The sequence below is a fragment of the Trichomycterus rosablanca genome, chromosome 11 (genome assembly GCF_030014385.1).
Source record: "Trichomycterus rosablanca isolate fTriRos1 chromosome 11, fTriRos1.hap1, whole genome shotgun sequence".
NCBI classification, from domain to species: Eukaryota; Metazoa; Chordata; class Actinopteri; order Siluriformes; family Trichomycteridae; genus Trichomycterus; species Trichomycterus rosablanca.
This window is the reverse complement of record NC_085998.1, coordinates 17,461,520-17,474,452: the sequence shown is the minus strand read 5'-3', so window position 1 is coordinate 17,474,452 and position 12,933 is coordinate 17,461,520. Positions and strand designations below refer to the sequence as shown.

Below are 12,933 nucleotides of genomic sequence, written 5' to 3'. Positions count from 1 at the left end.
TAGCCAGAATAGTTGAAACCAATAATTCAAAGGGGTGTTTATATACCCTTGAGCATGTAGTGTGTGTAAAAAGTCATAAGATTCTTGAGAAATGAAAGTTTGAGATCCTGTAACTATATATATAGTTTGGCTAAAGGGTACATGCTATGGGTGATCAAATATAATTTTGAGTAAAAGTGGCAATTATGGCACTCAGGTGGCACAGCAGTAAAACACTCTAGCACACTGGGCGCCTACATGAACAACGATTGGCTGTTGTTCATACAGGTTGGAAAGCCGGACCAGGGATTCCTCATAACTGATGCAATTACGGCCTCTACTGGCTGATTGATGGCATCTGCACAGAGGCGAGGAATAATGGGTTGATCAGGGTGTGGCTGTCCGTACACAAGGCTGATCCGCATATGAACTCGCCTCATGCAGGTGAAAAGAAGCAGTCGGTACTGCACACGTGTCGGAGGGGGCGTGCAAAAATCGGGAGAAAAAGGGAGAAAATGCATAAAAAAAAAACCAATAACAATACATGGGCTTTAAAAACATATGTGCTTTACTGCATCAGTTACTGTCAAGTTTCAAACTGCCACTGGAAGCAACAACAGCACACAAACTGTTTACCAGGAGCTTTATGAATTGTATAGGTGCAAGGAACACTGAAACTGAACTGGTAATTATGTCAGTTTCACTTTGACAGTTCTTTGCTTGGTGTATGGTGCTACTTTTGCCTGTTTGGCAGCAGCACAGGGCCGGGCCTCCTAGTTCACGTGAAAGAAATTCTTTATTAAACCTCATACAACTGTCTTTAGATTTGTGTGCTTCCAACTTTGTGGGAGCCATTAGAAGAAAGTCTTTTTTAACATGTGCAGAAATTGAGGTCCACCAAGGTTAAGTATGTAAGAACCTGGGTTTGCTGCTCAAGACAACATCCAGCATCATTATACATTAAGCACTAGTGTCCCTCAGGGTTTGGTCTTCCTCACCCTGATGATTCATGATAAAGCATGGGTAAAGGTCAAATCACATCACACTTGCCAAATGACAAATGAGTGTTTTATCATCAACTAAGAGGAGGTGGTAAAACAAGTAGACAAGCATAAAATTATGTGTCGTCCATGCACACAGTCAGGGGCTCTAAGTTTAATGGTGTAAACATGATAGAGAATCTCACTTCTACACCATCATACAACCTCAAATCAGAAAAATTGGGACAGTATGAAAAATGCAAATAAAAAAACAAATATATTTCATGTTTTATCTGGTCAAATTCATTTCATTTGTTAATATACATTTATTCCAGCATTTCAGGCCTGCAACAGATTCCAAAAAAGTTGAGACAGAAAAGCATTTACCACTTTGTAATGTTTCCATTTCTTCTTACAACACTTAAAAGACATTTCGGCACTGAGGATACCAAGTGATTTAGTGTTTCAGCTTTTATTTTGTCTCATTCTTCCTGTAAACACGTCTTAAGATGTGCAACAGTACGGGGTCATTGTCACATTTTTCGTTACAAAATTCTCCACACATTTTCTGTTGGGGACAGGTCAGGACTGCAGGCAGGCCAGTGGAGTACTCATACCTTCTTCTTCCATAGCCATGCCTTTGTAATGTCTTGTTGAAAAATGCATGGATGTCCCTGGAAAAGATGACGTCTTGAAGGCAGCATATGTTGCTCTAAAATTTTACTGTACTTTCCTGCATTAATGCTGCCATCACAGAAGTGTAAATGACCTTTACCAAGGACACTGACACAGCCCCATACCATGACAGATTCTGGCTTTTGGAGATGTTGCTTATAGCAGTCTGGACTCTTGCATGGACTCTGGACTGTGGATGCTTTTAGGATCTGTAGGAGCTTCTATATTCAAGCTGTAAGGATCCTGAACAACTTACTGTTCCTTTCCTGAGCTGCCACTTGTACTCAGCTAGCAAGGAAAAGATTTTGAGCATACAAATTTGAACACTGTTCAATACATAACAGAAAGAGTTAAAACAAAGAGTGGTTTTGTCAAGGGAATTTGATAAGAGTCTAGATGGTCCTGTTCCTCTTTGGCACATAATACTCAAATCTACTTTTTGCCAAAAACAAGCTGAAACATGGACTCTGTCTTTTGGTCCAGCTGACATGAGCTCACATATATAGAACTTACAGAGAATTGATGATTGGCTCTCTCTTTGCATGTAATAGTTTCAGGTGCATTTCATGATGCAGGAGCGGACAGTGTAAAGTGATAAAATTCATCTTAAATACTCATGACGGATTTAAGGTCATGTACCTTCAACAATGGTTTCGTGCCTTGCCCTACACAGACTAAGATTTCTCAGGATTCCCTGAATCTTTACACAATATTATGTATGGTAGATGGTAAAACACCTAAATTATTTGCAATATTGTGGTAAGACGTGTTCTTTTTAATAGACTGAGCCTTTGGTGAATCCTCCTTTTATATCAAATCATAATAATTGAATATTCAATAAAGTTTTCACTCTTATTTTGCCCTTTTCCATTTTTTGAGTGTGTTGCAGGTATCAAATTCAATATTTGTTTACATTTACAAAATACTATCAAATTGGACAGCCAAAAACATGGGAAATCTGTTCTTTGTACTTGTGTCGGGTAAATAAAGATCCAAGAAAATGAAAAAATTACAAACTTTAGCATTTTACAGAAGGTCCCAATTTTTTTAATGTCTAAAAAATTAGAGATCTATATTCACAAAAATATAACACAGCTTTTGTTCATTAAATCAGATGACTATTAATACAGTTTGAAGCAAAACATCGGGTCGGGTCTTTCAGGTCATTTACAGGTCCTCAAGTAGAATATGGTAGAATACCAAAATGGGTAAGTAGAACACATTAGATGATTCTGTTTCTCTTTATGAGACATGATCCAAATCCTATCCTTGGTTTTTTGCCATTTTTGGTCATAAATAAAGCTAACTGCACTGTTTCATTTAGTAAGAAAAAATGATCGACATTTTTCTACATATAAACAGAAGATGCTCCAAGTAAAAGAGGCATTAGATGACATTATGATCCTAATCCTTAGTAACCTGTTTATGTAGATTCAGCATCATCAACAAGGACATTTACACTGCATTAGCTTGTCCCACTTCATACTATTTTGCCTCTGTGCTCCATCAAATGGTTTCCTTTTCCTGTTTAATGATTAGGCTTCTGAATAAATGGCAGGGCAAACATTGGGAACAGTAGGATTTCTACCAGGCTACACATTCATTAATATATCAGTATGAATAAATCTTTGGGCATCCCAGTGAGTCCATTAGCCAAATCCTTTTGGGTTGTACAGTAGTCATTGAGAGGTCAGCCATTAATGTTGGATCGAGGGGACCTGGCTCACAGTTGATGTTTCAGTTTATCCCAAGGGTGTTGTGTCGGGTTGAGGTCAGTCATGCTGTAACAGAAAAGATTCTTGCCCAAGTTGGAAGCATATAGTTTTTACGTATATGCAGTGAGTCAAGAAAGGGACCTTTGTATTTTGGCCCATAGATTTAGAAAATGTTTATCAATTTTTAAAATTCTTTCACTGTTTATTATTTGATTTAAATATTTAAAATACTGAAAAGTAATTAGGTCCTAGAGCTCCCAGTTAGGTCCAAAATAGCTTTAAAAATAGCTTTGAAACCCTGTTCAGAGTAATATTCACTTTTTTATTTATTTTTTTGCTTTTGTCGAGTGTGACATAGTGTTCCTATAGAAACTTTAAGGAGACTGATTGACTTTGATGTTAAGGTTAAAGAAGAGTGAGTTTATTATTGACTCATTAATTATAATTAAATAATTATTGAATGATAGACATCATAACACTAATAATGATGATTATTAAGCTGTTACTCACAGTTCCTTAATAGCTTTAGTAATGGACACCCTGTGTAATGAGTAACCCATGTTTAAATTTGTTTTGTTTAGCAGACCCATGGCATAAACTACTATTTTTTGTCATGTTTTAATTTAGCACTAACTCCTCCATCCATAAACACTAAAGTGTAACACAGAAGGGTAAACTGTAGTACACAGGGTTAAACTGTAGCTTTACATCTAGTTTTGTTAAATAGTAGTTTTAACCTCCTGAACCTGAATCTTCCTCTATAGTCATTTTAAGACGTTCAGATTTGTGGAGGGCACACTGGTGGGGTGGCACAGCTGGCATATGTGGTAAGGAAGCTGGCTCAGGCAGAGGCCTGCAGGGACATGCTGTTTTTCTCCCCATGGAGCAACAGTTGAGATGGCATACTGTTCTGCATGTGCACAGCAGGGTGATGTGGACCTTTTTTTGTCCCTACGTGATGAAAACCTTCTGGGCTTCCCAACACCTGCTGTCTTTGACTCATTATGGTTTTAATTGTATTTCAGAATAGAATGCAACACCAAGCTCATTAGGAAAAATAGTAATTATTTTAGATAAAAAAATCATAAAAACAGATAGATTAAAAGATTACAATTACCAGGAAATGGCACAAAAGGTCTGATCACTTAATACTAAAAACTGAATGATAAAAATTGTAGTAAGTTGATATAGTATTGAAAACTATCCAGACAGCTGCATTTTGAATGAGTTGCAGGGGACATCATAGTGGACTTCATAGTGGACATGAAGGGAACCTGCCAGGAGGGAGTTGCAATAGTCCAGCCTCAAGATGACAATTGATTGGACCAGAATCTGAGTGGCTTCCATAGAGAGAAATTAAAACCTGCATGATCTCCCTACCCCATCACACATAATAAATCTTGTCTGTGTAGATGCCAAAAGCACTCCTGCAATTCGAACCTGGATTTTAGTGGTTGTGAACTAGCACAGGCTCCTCATTTTGTATGTTTTGTCCTCCAAATAATAGTCCAGCATGTGTATTGGCTTTATTTTACTTTTAATGTCACTCTGTCCACTTTATGACAACGCTATTTGCTTTACACACTTGAAATAAATACCTTATTTATTGGGGTGTCATGATGGCACATCTGGTAGAGTAGGTGCTGCAAGACAACATGACTCCTGGGGACATTTATCGTAACCTCACGTTTGATTATCAGAGTAAGAAGGATTTTTCTTCCCCCCAAATGACATAGGAAAAATATGACTGATACTTTATTGATCCTGAAGGAAATTAAAGATGTATTCAGGATGTTTCTCTGTGACCCAGGATAAAGTACTAAGTGTAAATACACTGCCTGGCCAAAAAAAAGGTCACCACCTGGATTTAACTAAGCAAATAGGTAAGAGCCTCCCATTGGATAATTACTGCATGGGTGATTGTTTCAGCTGGCAACAAGTTATTTAACCCTAACTGATGCAGTGAGTAACTTCTCATTTGTTAAACAACCATGTTGAAAGACACATCCTGTGGTCGTGGAAAAGATGTTAATCTGTTTCAGAAGGGTCAAATTATTGTCATGCATCAAGCAGAGAAAACATCTAAGGAGATTGCTGAAACTACTAAAATCGGGTTAAGAACTGTCCAACGCATTATTAAAAAGTGGAAGGACAGTGGGGAAACATCATCTTCGAGGAAGATATTTTCACATCCTGCACATAAAACTTGTCATTGTTGCCAAGATACTTTTTCACAGAAACGTTCACACCCTTGATTGATGGATTAATTGAACCAATTGTAACGGAAACGTAAAAAATAATGGGAAGTTCCAGCCAATCGCATTGTGCTGTTCCCGGTTGCCTCGTGAACGCGAGTCTGGCTGCTTCTGTGAGTGGTGCGCGTTCACGTGATCTCTCTGGGCTACTAGCGGTATTTAAAGGAAGAGCGGCTCAGAGAAAGCCTTCGATCTGATAATAAACAACAAATCTCAGCATCTGTACGCTTTATTAGTGGGATCAGGACCGAGAAAGGAGGTGTTTAAAGACGGATCTGGATGTCTCCTGGCTGTAATTGTACTAGGACTGATCGCGTGTGTTTATGGAGGATTATGGATGGGATGTTGTGTTGGACATATTGCTGAGTTGAGAAAGGAAAGCGCGCTTTAAATTGCGCATCAGTGGTGCTGAAGGCCACTGATGCTGAGTTAATCTCCCAGGGCAAAAGTAAAGCTGTTTACAGATCCATTTATTGCTAAGCCGGCCTGCTGTCTGTCTGTCTGAAACAGGAGGAAGATGGATGGAGAGAAATGTGCCACGATGAGAGAGATGCGTGGATCTGCGTGCGTGTTCATCAACACTGGAAACTAGAAGTAGCACTTAGAAAGCGCAGTTTTGTAACCACTCATCATCCCTTTACGACACTGAGGAACTGATCGGCGTGCAAAATGGGCAAAGAAGAGTGCAAAACCATGCTCGATGCCTTAAACAAAGTGACCGCATGCTACCGGCACTTGGTCTGCGCACTGGGCAGCACGTCGGATTCCCAAAACCTGCGCGAAGAGCTGAAAAAGACGCGCAGGAAAGCGCAGGAACTGGCCGCGGCCAACCAGACCAGACTGACAGACATGCTGAAAGATAAGAGCATCAGCAACGACGACCGCTCCGAGTACGAGCGCCTTTGGGTGCTGTTCACCAGCAGCATGGAGATCCTAGAGGTGGACATGAGGAGATCGCTGGAGATCGGGCAGGATTTCCCACTCAAGGTGCCCACGCGTCACTTCATCCAGACTGGCATGACCGGCAGCACTAGCACCGTGGCAGCCCGCGCCATGAGCGTACAGAACATGAAATACGAATCAGACCCGGCTATAGACACGCTCGATCTAAAAGACCTGGAAGCTGAGATCGCTCAGCTCGATCAGATGATGGAGGAGATGGAGATGAAGGTGCAGGTGGCACCGTGGGCGGTGGAGGCCAAGCAGGAAGCGGGGGCAGAACTCAAATCCACGGTCAGCGTGGGAAACTCATCGATCGGTGTGATCTCCATTTGTGAGGAGGAACCAAAGGAAGGTGGAGATGGAGAAGCAGGAGTCATGAGGATCTTCGCAGGGATCATTTTCACTGTTGTTTTACTCATCGCAGGCATTCTGGGATACTTGGTGGTCAGTCTTTGAGAATTTGGTGATCTGATTTTTTTACATGGACTATTCCAGCCTATCCTGTATGTGGCAGGACTGAAAGCACACTTTCTGGATTAGAATGTAGCATTATTTATGGAGAACAGGATGCTGAAGACAGTGGCATAACTAGGAGCTCATGGGCCCCAGTGCAAAAAAAAAAATTGGGCCCCCTAAACAAATGTTAAACAATATGTATATATATATATATATATATATATATATATATATATATATATATATATATATATATATATATATACACATTCATAATACGTGCAGCCAATGTGGGGGCAGTGAGGTGGGTGGTTGAGTCCATGTCGTGGTGCCCCCCCTGTAGTTACGCCACTGGCTGAAGGCATTTGTGGACAAGCACAAAGAGTAGGGGTCCAACTGTTGTCCACAAAGGACCAGTGTGGCTTCATTTTCTATACCAACCAACCTCACATAACGCAAATGATTATATATTTGATCAAAAATCTGTAGCTGCATTCGCCCTTTGTGGACAACATTGGATACTTTTGCGACAGACAATATTAAAAACAGTGTTAAAGATGCACAGGGTAGAATTTTGGCTCTGAGGGTTACAAAGTGAACTACAGCAACAGGTCAGATTTACCACAGCAGCCATACAATCATAGGGTGTTAGCAATTTAGCTAGGGAGTCTGCAAAGTTTTCGTAATATTGTATACAGAAAAAACACATCGGTGCAAAAGGCTTTTGGGGAATGCCTATACTGTGACTAGCAAAAGAAATGTAAACAAGCCAGTCTCACTCTGGGTTTCTGAATCTGTTATCTCACTATGATCACTTGATCTCATATCTCTTTTATTGCACTCTCCAGATAATTACAACTTTTTTCCTTAATAGAACGAACAAATATAGACCAGTGCACCTTTAAGGCCCAAACACGCCAGGTTTTCAATAATTTCCAGGGGATTAATGACAATAGACAATTTTACAATGCCAACTTTTGGTGTAAATTAAATACAGACTCTGTACTGCAAATTCACCTATGTTAACAGGTAAACAGTTCTCTATTGTTACCCTCTAAAGACAATACAGTTGATCCAAAATGATGGAAGCACTTACTACAGATGTGTATATAGTAAAGTAAAACAACATATTTTTTTATTACATTTAGCATCACGGTTTACAACGGATTAGAATATCTAAATTCATTGTATGATTGTATTTTATCCGAAGATCAAGTTTAGCTTAGCTTGATAATAATGACTTGGAAAGGCGAGGCAGATTTCCATAAAACCTAAATTGGGCCAGTTGTAGCACCGTGGTTAAGGTACAGAACTAGTATTTGAAAGGTCGCTGGTTCAAGCCAGGTTGCCACTGTTGGGCCCTTGAGCAAGGCCTTTAACCCTCAGTTGCTAAGACAACTGTCACTGTACTGTAAGTTGCTTTGGATGAAAGCGTCTGCTAACAGCTTAAAATGTAAATGTAAAAATAGCAGCTAGATTTTGTATCTGATTTGATCTTCAAAGTTAATTACCTCACTTTAAAACCAGAATGAACCTATATTAATTACATATACCTTAAATGCTATTTCAGAGCTCAATCACTAACTGTTCTACAGTGTTGGAACATTTCAGATTAAAATCCTCCAGTCTCTGGCTGATCAGTAGACTCACCTGTATGTTTCTGGTGTGACTGGGCTTTTGGTAGGTTATATTGCCAAATTTGTATAATTCAGATTAGCACAAACGCACCATTGACAGGTTCGGCCTCCTATTCAGAGGTATTGCCTGTAAAATATGTTTGTGATTGAGATACCAGCCTATTGATCAGGAGTCTAAAGGAATGTTGGTAGAGATCCTGAAAATGTTTTTGGCTCAGTTCCAGTAAAAATAATTTTAGTTTCTCCTAAGAACCTATTAAATCACGGTCGATTCATTTTCTTGGTGGTGCTACAAAAAGCTTCCTTACACAGTAACCATATGTAATAGTAAATATTCTTAACATCACTGTAAAGAACCTGTTCTGCCTCTGGTTTTCATGGACCTTAAGGCCCTTTCACTGGTTTTATTTCCAGAAAGATGAACCTTGCTTCAGCATGAGACAGACTTAACCATGTAAATGTTCTGAAATAGAAATGGTCGATCATGCAGAATACAGAATGAATGATTCCGTTATTTTAAATGAATGAATGATTCAATTTTAGTTACCTTTAGTAACTGCTTTGTCATGATCAGGGTTGTGGTGGGTACAGTACACGTTAGGAACCCTGGGCATGAGGAATGAACACACCCTGAACAGTGCTCTAACTTATAGCAGAGCATCATTATCAGTGCAGAGCAGCCAGTCTCCTCACAGACAGTGACCGGAGGCGAGTTATGGGTTCTGAGATGGCTGTGAGGAGTTGGTTCTATCGGTAGCAGTGCGATACTGCTTTGAAACACTGGATTTGTATTGCAGTGAATCTGACATTATCCAATTAATTGCTGTAATTTAATTACTTATTTAATTATGCCTGTTTCACCTAACTTGGCAACTTGGCAACAGCGGGGTCCAAAGAGTCTTTAATATATCAGTATCAAATTGTTATTGTCTTAGGTCTCTGATAACAGTATTACTTGAAACCAAAAGCTAGAACTAGACTGACTTTAGCTCACTGTACCATATGGAAATCTAACTAATGTCAGGTAAAATGATAACAGTCTAGTTGAATACAACATTTTCTTCTGGTAAATCAAGTTTCTCATTTCCATCTAGAAGTTAAACTGAACTTTCTTAGGGCCAGAAGCCAAAAGATTAAAGTTCCCTGAGTAATCTTCATCCCTTTGGAAACATGGCACCACCAAAACAGGCTGGGCTAATAACTTAATGGAATTACAGGCCTAAGTAAAATGTTGTTAAGCCTGTGGAGGCTGGATTTTATTGACATCAGTGAGTGCAAGCCTCAGCAGAACACTTCTAGCTCAATAAATGCACAGCCATTCACTTTATATTTGATAGTTAAAGAGTATTAGTAGTCTTCACTGAAGCCAGGATTTTAGACTTGTTATCACGTCCACACTTCGGACTAGTACATGATAACTCTTAACTTAGTGCCTCAGTCCTTCAAAAGGCCCCTTAGATTGTACACTACCAATAGAGCTGTGACCTTAGAGATTACTGTGCATACTTGGGAATCACTGTATCATGACTTGTACATAATGCATATTCACCTTGGAATAGTGTACATACAATTGAATATATTTATATCAATAAATTATGTAAACAAAACTTGTCTGGTTTGAAAATGTATTTGTATCTTATGGTATTAAAGACACATGCTTTCTTTTCATATGTTAGTGCCCCTGTTTATTATGGGCATGCCAGTTTTTGTGTTTGTACACAGAAAAAATTATTAAAATGTAAGCGACAGCAGTAGAGGCTTAATGGTTAAACCCCCACAACTGCTGTTCTATTGAGCAAAAAAATAATGGTATAATATATTGTTTAGCATCCACAGTTCATAACTGCACAACTACTTTACCTTTAGCAATAGGAGACAAAATTATTTATCAGCATAGATTAACAGATAGATGATTATTATTATTATTTTTTTATAATCAGCAGTGCTACATTTTATATATAAGTATTTGGGCACCTGACCATAAGCTTGTTAGAAATCCCATTTAAAAACAACTAGTATTAAAATAGAGTGACCTTTGTGTGATCTTTTCAGTTATAACAACAGCCACTCTTCTGAGAAGGCTTCTATCAAGACTTTCAAGTATGTCTGTAGGAATTTGTGCCAGTTTCATCAAAAGAGCATTTGTATGGTCTCTGTGCAGCCCACTGGAGTTTCTTTTAAGCTTTTCTTTATGTCTTTATACACTGATCAGCCATAACATTAAAACCACCTCCTTGTTTATACACTCACTGTTCATTTTATCAGCTCCACTTACCATATAGAAGCACTTTGTAGCTCTACAATTACTGACTGTAGTCCATCTGTTTCTCTACATACTGTTTTAGCCTGCTTTCACCCTGTACTTCAATGGTCAGGACCCCCACAGGACCACTACAGAGTAGGTATTATTTAGGTGGTGAATCATTCTAGATGGACTACAGTTAGTAATTGTAGAACTACAAAGTGCTTCTGTATGGTAAGGGGAGCTGATAAAATTGACAGTGAGTGTAGAAACAAGAAGGTGGTTTTAATGTTATGGCTGATCAGTGTAGCGCTTGCTTTGTGCACCAGGGAATTAATTAAAAGTGGTGATAATTTAGTATTCCTTTCTTGCATTCAAAAATTCTTTCCAACCTGATCATGATCAATGGTTTAATAAATTACAATAATAAATACATACAAATAAATAGCTGCTTTTTCCTGTGATTGTTTAGCGCCCTGTCCAACCTGTGCTACTTTTTTTTCTGTGACCAAGAGTGACCCTGACTAGGATGAGTCAGTTACTGTAGATAAAAAAATAAATAAAATGGGTAAGAAAGTCGGATCATAGGTCCTCATAACTGGTGCAACTGCGGCCCCTGCTGGCTGACTGATGGCGCCTGCACAGGGCTGAGGAATAATGCTGATGGGGGTGTGACCCTCCGAGCACAGTGCCCATCAAGTGTATGAACTCGACTCGTGCAGGTGAAAAATGCAGTCTGTACTGACTATGTGTGCCGGAGGGGGCGTCCTCAGTCAGCGGTGAAGGTTCGAATCAGTATAGAGGATGCATTCAGGGTAAATTGGACACGACTAGACTGGGGGATAAAATTGGGGGAAAAATGTGGGAAAAATAGTAAATAAAAAAAAAATTAAGTGATGTCTATTTAATGTGCGCCTATTTTCACATCCTGCACATAAAACTTGTCATTGTTGCCAACCTTTTTTTCTGTGACCAAGAGTGACCCTGACTAGGATGTCAGTTACTGTAGATAAAAAAATAAATAAAATGATCTTTGTTTTGCTCTGTTCAGAGCATGTAAATAGATGATAGAGAATGTCTTGAGTGCACTGTGAGTGAGCTACTAAGTGATATACTGAGTGAGGGAGTAGGTGATCACCATGGTTACAGCATCAAGCATGTATCTTTTCCCTCAGCGAAGGCGAATGGCATTCGAGCATCAAAGACTCATTAGAATGCTCATTGAGTAAAAATCGGACCTCGGACAAAATCAGGCAAAGAGTGCCTGCTCAGTAATGGGACAGAAGTACCCTGCAATGATAAACACAATATGGTAAATGAATCACTTTATAATCAGAGTCTAGTACGAGTGGGTCAAGGACACTGTGCTTGTGGTATAATCTTGAAGACATTTCATCACTTTTCCCAGGGGCTTCATCAGTTCATCAGCATTCGTTGGAACTGATGAGACACTTGGAGGAGCAGTGAAACGTCTTCAAGAGATTCTCTGGGCTTACTACGGGACAATTTATGACCAGAATGAGCAACAACTCATAAATATACAAGGGTTTATTAAAAGGTTGTTTAAAACTCTATTTATTTAGAATTTAAAAAACAAATTACATCACTTTTATACATAATCACCTTCCGATGCATTTTCCCAGCTTCGTACCAACTCTTTAAGGCCATCAGCAAAAATGTTTTGGGTTGATTGTGTAGCCACTGATGCACCGCTGCTTTTACATCATCATCACATGAAAATCTTCTTCCCCTTAAAGCTTCATTGTGCGGTCCAAAAAGGTGGAAATCAGATTGCTAAATCCAGACTATAAGCTCCCTCTCAGTCTCTCAGACACGACCAATTACTACTCCTCCCGCCCTCAAGTATAAAAGTGCGGAAACTTTTTGAAGATCCCTCGTCCAAACCCAATCTTTAGAGAAGTTGGGATATTATCTAAAATGCAATGTTAAGTCTCTTGAACCTTTATTTGTCTGACAAATGTATAGATAAAAGGTTTACAGTGTCCACTGACCATCTAAATAATACTTTGTAAATCTAAACAAATTTAGAAA

General features: G+C 39.1%; 1 protein-coding gene across 1 annotated transcript; it reads left to right on the top strand.

Annotated features, from left to right (window-relative positions):
• The first annotated feature begins 6,273 nt into the window (after nucleotides 1-6,273).
• On the top strand, nucleotides 6,274-7,002 carry si:ch73-167i17.6 (regulator of G-protein signaling 9-binding protein). The gene has a single exon (XM_063005270.1). It carries the CDS (start codon nucleotides 6,274-6,276, stop codon nucleotides 7,000-7,002), a length of 729 nt encoding a protein of 242 aa, XP_062861340.1.
• Nucleotides 7,003-12,933: the final 5,931 nt, after the last annotated feature.

Coding starts and splice junctions, on each gene's coding strand:
- si:ch73-167i17.6 (XM_063005270.1), top strand. CDS start 6,274: ATGGGCAAAGAAGAGTGCAAAACCATGCTCGATGCCTTAAACAAAGTG.